The sequence below is a fragment of the Halyomorpha halys genome, unplaced genomic scaffold, assembly GCF_000696795.3.
Source record: "Halyomorpha halys isolate HHAL.00 unplaced genomic scaffold, Hhal_1.1 Scaffold1243.1, whole genome shotgun sequence".
Taxonomy (NCBI): domain Eukaryota; kingdom Metazoa; phylum Arthropoda; class Insecta; order Hemiptera; family Pentatomidae; genus Halyomorpha; species Halyomorpha halys.
The window spans coordinates 230525-236781 of NW_027114799.1; the positions used below are offsets into that span (position 1 = coordinate 230525).

The following is a 6257-nucleotide window of genomic DNA, read 5'->3' on the forward strand; positions in this document are numbered from 1 at the left end:
TATATATAATATAACGGTTATATCAACCATGTAAAGCCCACCAGGCCGATCTGGTATAAAATAAAATATATAAAAAAAGAATAATTTATTCCTTTTTACCAATTTCTTTGTAGTGAAGAAATATAATTTATTAAAAAATTGAATGTGAAATGAACTATTGTACATTGAATTTATATGTTGAAAAAAAGGACTTGGAGCACGAATAATATTTGTTCCACTGCTAATGTTGGAAAATAAAAAACTGTCCAATGATGAATGAACCATTGATGAGCGACAAGTTCACTAAAATGAGTTGTAAAATTAGCACTTTCTACTTCCTGGCTTAGTTCAGGGTGTTCCCTGCTCACTTGTGTGTGTAGCATCTGTTAGAAAGAAGGCATCCCTTTTCTGTGTATGAATTTTATCTCAAATAAGTTTGTTTTTTTTCTTTTCACTACTATCAAATGATTTTATTTTTCTTTAGGAGGGTCACATGCTAATTTCCATTGCCCATATTAAAAAAATAAATATATGTATCTTAGATTTCTCATAAATTTTTAATATATAGTTTGTGAAGTATCATTTAAGAAAAAAAAAAGACATTTCCTTCATCATATCTTATCTCAGCCCAAGTTTGTTATCACTAAGATTAAAGATAATTATGTCTGATGTTATAAAATTGAAGTACCTTAATATAATTAAGGATTAATCATTGGCTTGATGTAAGAATAAACAATGACGAATAAGTGAACAATGAGGAATGAGAGGAACAAAATCAATAAACTTGGAGCATAAATAATAACAAAAATGAAATTGGTTTCATGAATGCTAATGTTTATGAATGATTATAAATTAATTTATGGTATATTTATTTATTGGCACTATGGTCTTGAACTTGAAACTCTCTTATAATCTTTCTCCACTCTCTCAAATGTTGGGCACTCCTTCCTTTTAGAAATTCCTCCTCTTTGTAAGAATACATTGTAGCATTGTCTCCTAATTTAGGTGGTAAGGAAAGTAAAAAGGTTTGAATTTATTTATTTTATTTTTTAGTATATTTTTATCTTTCCGTAGATATAGCTTTAAATTCAAGAACATTGAGTGAAAATTTTAGACTTTTCAGTCCATCGGATATCATTTTGTTATTTACTTTTATATTTCAAACCAATAACATAATCTTTTTCGGTATGAATTTTTTTGTAATAGCACACAAATATGTTTTATGATTTTTCAAAAAATATTCAAAATACCAGCAAAAAGAAAAAACTTATTTTGCATAAATGTTTTTAGACTTTTTGTATGTTAGCAACAAATAAAAAATTCTTCACATGTTTGTGAGCATTAGTTCCATCTAACACCTACTTTTTCCTTCAATCTACTAATCTACTGATTAACTTTTATCAGCTAATATTTTTTCTTTAAATGTCTGAAAGATTTTTTTATTTCCCAGTATGTTAGATACACTTACCTTGAAATTTGTATTTGTAAACTATATTCTTTTTAATTCAACCCTGTGCTGCAGTAGCTTTATTGTTTAGAGAGAGTATTACATACTCCAGTTTCTAATTTTTCATCAACTATTAATTTTTAGTGATTAATTAAATTGAAATTGATAAAAATGGCTTTTTCTAAATAAATTTTTCTTTATGATACAAAAAAAATATGTCCATGAGACTTATGACTGTTAAAAGTGAAACTTCTTAAGTTCTAAATATATGCATTTAAAGAGACAATTATTCTCTAAAAGCTTCCACTATTTCTGTACTCGTATTTTTTTTCATCTCACTTATAACAAAATGAAAAGTTTTGAGTAACAAATAATTAAGATACCTCTAATGAAACGTATATATATGTATTTAAAGATATGAAATCAAAACTATTGTTTTAGGACTTATACTGATTAATTATGAATAAGATAGTTATATAATAAAATGAAAATAAGTGGATATCTGATGAAATGTATATATGAATTTACATGCATGGGTAGAACCCAAGAGGTAAACCCAAAATAAGAGGGCAGAATAGAGTGAGCAATGACATGAATCTTGGAATTAGTAATAATATGACTGATGAAATAACTCATTGTCAGTGGAAAAGACTTATTGAACAGACCAGGAATGCCTGCTGTGCCAATAAAGAAAAAGAAATAGCATCAAATTTACAGAAATACCCATGTCAGATTTTAATAATTATTTATTGTTAAATATTTAACTAATTTAATAAAATATTATAAACTCAACAATTTTAAAGCTAAAAAAGTTATAAAAACATTACAATCTCAATTAATTCTTAAACTAATATATTTTCTTTTATTCACATAAATTTTCATTTTCTTCTTAAAAAAAAAAAAAAGAAAAAGAAATAAACTAAAGGCATTTTTATTTAATATGCAACCTTAATTCTAAAATATATTATTTTTTCTAAAGTAACGTTTTGAAGTATTTATTATTTATTAGCAGTCATGAACCAAAAAATGGCTTTGAAAATTTGCACTTTTTATGGTTCTTAAAACTACAAACAGGTAATATATTTGTGAGATTTCAATATTCACTCAAAACTTTCATTTTGGAAAAAAATATTCAGATTTTGGTATTAAGATAGCAACATGTTATTTAAATGTTTTTGATTTATTTTTTTAACTAAGAAAACATTAGCATGTTTAGTTACAGATAATTTTTATATATCCAAAATGTGATTAAAGTACCAGTAAAAGTAATAAGTATCTTATTTAAGAAAACAGTCTAATATAACAATGGCAAATGATTAGATATTATAAAATATCCCAGCACATGTGCCATTAATTCGTTATGAACCATGATAAATAAATGAAACTGAAGCCAATATATGATCTTTAGTAACTAGCATCTGTTACAACTCTAGATAACTTTATCCCTTCAATAACATCCATTAGTCAGTTTAATCGACTCAATTATGGTGTCATAAATAAACAGACTCCACCCAAATGGCAACAAAACAAGTGTAATCAGTATCCAATTTATTTCAAACCCATACTGTTCTGTTCATCCGCTATCTTTCTATATCCAATACAAATTATTAGGTAGATACAACCCTGTCCGAACAATAGTTGTTCCCACCGCCCTGACTTATTTATCTATGGTCAACTATCTACACCTCATTAAAATTAGAACTAATGCTCAAGTAATAGAAAATACAGAAATAATGCCAAATCTGAGAAAGGAAAAGTACAATAAAAATGTAAATAAAATAGGAAATTGATATCAAATTATTTTATTAATTCTATCATATTTATATTTATTTTATTTTTTCTCATTCATATATACAGAAAATCATTATATACAACTAAAGATTGTATTGGTATTCACCAGAAATAAATGGTGATAATTGTTCCTAGATGTTACACATGAAAATCTAGACAAGTGTTTCAATTAATTACCTACAGTTCTCAAGTTAATTTAATAATGAGTATTTTGTGGAATGTTTAAGTATTAAGAAGATAACATTAATTTAAAACTTTTAGCAATCAACTCTCATTGCATTTAAAGTTAATGCGTTAAACATAATTGTTCTTTTAATCTCAATTCAACAAGAAATGTTTGATTAAAATTTATCTGGTATGACACTTAATATGTCGATTTAAGGAACCAATTTGTCTAAATAATTTACTACAATATTGACACTGAAATGGTTTCTCATTTCTATGTATCATCACATGCACCCTGAGTGTTGACTTAGTACCAAAACTAGAACCACAAATATCACAAATAAATGGTCTTTCCCCAGTGTGGGTTTTAATGTGCTCATTAAGCAAATCAGACCTAGTAAATTCCTTTTGGCAGTGAGTACACGTATACCTTTTATCACCAGTGTGTATCTTTAAATGTTTATATAGTGAAGAGTGGTTGGTATAACATCTACCACAAGTGGGACAAATTAATTTATTTTCTTCATGTGTTCTCAAATGTGAAGCAAGCACTTCTTGTTGTTTGAACGACTTATTACATACTTTACATTTATAGGGACGGTCATCAAAATGACATGAAATATGTCTTTTTAGTGCCGATGCTTGTCTGAAAGATTTGCCACATGTATTACATAAATATGGTTTCTCCCCACTATGCACTCTCTGATGAACTTCTAAAGTACATTTTTGGTAAAACAATTTCCCACATTCATTACAGGCATAATTGTCACTTTTAGAATGAACAACTTTGTGTCTTTTTAGTTTATATGAAGTTTTGAAACCTTTAAAACACACAGAACATATGTTACTATTTTCTTCTACTGTAGAATTACTGATTACATCTCTTTCTTTACACTTAATAACTGAATCACAAATGTCATTGTCACCATCAACTGTTTTGAGATCTTCTTGCAATGACTCATTTCTAATGATGAATAAATCTTTTACAGAGTTGACAGTTTGTTTGATCGCATTTTTCAAAAAGTTTTCTGTAGCTACCAATTTTTCCTTAAATTCATATGCACTGTCCAATTGAATCTTGCACTGAGAACATATCTTCTGCGATAAAGATTCATTTTTTTGAATCTGAAATTAAAACACCATATTAAATAATTTAACTAACAACTCACATAATATCCTGTCAATAAAGCTCAGTTCCAAGTATGATTACTTACATCAAAATTAAAACACTTAAGTAGTTTAATAGCCACTGATACAGAAGGATCAGGCTCAAATAACTTAAAGGATCCTTTTTCTCTAAGGCAAAGACGACAATAGCTATTTATACTGAGAAGAAATTGCATACTAACTGCTTCAAAACAATCACAGTAAAATAAATAAATAAAATAAGACTTCAACAGGTATTTAAATTAGCCCCATAATGTTGAGGAATCGAAACCATATCGATACTTTACACTTGATGTATCAGTATAGGATAGAAGTTCTTAGAATTATGGAATATAGTTCATTTATATTTCATATTATGATACTCAAACTTTGGTATCCGATTAGAAAATATGAGAAATACAGTACATTTTTGATTAAATGCAGTAAGCTCACATCATACAAATGCAGTATCGATGTTTGTAACCATAACGGTGCTACCCTATCGTTATCCCGCGCCTGATAGTGTTGGAGCTTCATTGTGGTTATAAATAATGACCTTTATTGATATGTTTATCAAATTTCAACAAATTAAACTTCTGTCACAAAAATTACATGCGGAAGTTCCATCCCAAATCGCTCGTATTAATTGTATTTGAATTATCAAATTTATTGTTGAATGTTATTGAACAAATTAGATTAAAACATATATATAATAATTTTCACTTAGTTTATCCACTTATCCATCCTGCTATGTCATCATTTAAATTAATGAAAATATTAAAAACAATATTGGTAAAGAAGTAATTATTCTAAATTTCTTCACTTGCAGAATCGTGACAACTAACCATTTAAATGAATTTTTGAGTAGTTTTTATAATCTAATTAGAAATCAAAAAAGGTTATAATATTAATATAAATTGTTGGAAATCATGAAATCATGTTCATTTAAAATTTTTGTTTATTTAGCCAAAAAAAAAAATAAAGACAAAAAATGGATAACTGGTGATAATATAGCAACATTAAATTAAAAAATGACCAAGGCCAGTACTTTCCTCCAATTATCCTGTCCAGGCTGGAAAAATTTTGATGTATTAAACATTGATTATTTTTTAACCTGAAGATTATTAGGGTGTAATAATGAAGGAAGATGGTCTAGGTGGTGTTAAAAAAAGGATTGCTCAAAATAGTACAGGAACAATTTACTAACTATATTTCACCCCATGTTGCCCTGCATCCACTGGTGCTAAATAAAACAGGATACAACATTGTAAAGTATGTTAGGACTATAACAATATACAGTTATATAAAATTGTAAGTTATATTTAAAAAATTAATAATTAAAATTTAAAAATATTTTTAAATTAAAAAGCAAAAGAATATTAGAATTTGAAGAATATAAATTAAAATTATAACAATATAAACTTAAATCTACCTGAACTATCTTCCTTTATTGGTTATTTTCAGCTAAAATCTGAAAAAAAACATAAAAAAAAAAAAAAGCAAAGTGAAGAATATTTTTGATATTCTACTTTTGACAAACATTTTGGTACCATAATGAGCAAATTTAAATGATTTCAGAAAAGCCTGAACTGAAAAGACTGACTGGTTCTGCTCCTTATAATAAAAATTTAAACATTCTTAGCATAGAATGTTTTTAAATGAATTAGAAGTCTCATAAAAGTAATAATACAATACTAAATTATAATATAATATTATTATTATTAATATA

General features: G+C 26.7%; 1 protein-coding gene across 1 annotated transcript; it reads right to left on the minus strand.

Moving 5' to 3' along the window:
- Positions 1–3283: 3283 nt before the first annotated feature.
- Positions 3284–5197, minus strand: LOC106688965 (zinc finger protein 558). Its single transcript, XM_014433684.3, has 2 exons — positions 4597–5197; positions 3284–4507 (listed from the first exon to the last, which is right to left on the minus strand). Exons 1-2 carry the CDS (start codon positions 4723–4725, stop codon positions 3566–3568), a joined length of 1071 nt encoding a protein of 356 aa, XP_014289170.1. The 5' UTR covers positions 4726–5197; the 3' UTR covers positions 3284–3565.
- Positions 5198–6257: the final 1060 nt, after the last annotated feature.

Bases quoted from the DNA above. Each gene is read 5' to 3' on its own strand.
- LOC106688965 (XM_014433684.3), bottom strand. From the start codon at position 4,725: ATGCAATTTCTTCTCAGTATAAATAGCTATTGTCGTCTTTGCCTTAGA. The intron at 4,508-4,596 runs GTAAGTAATCAT...TTTTAATTTCAG, and splicing joins TTAAGTGTTTTAATTTTGAT to ATTCAAAAAAATGAATCTTT.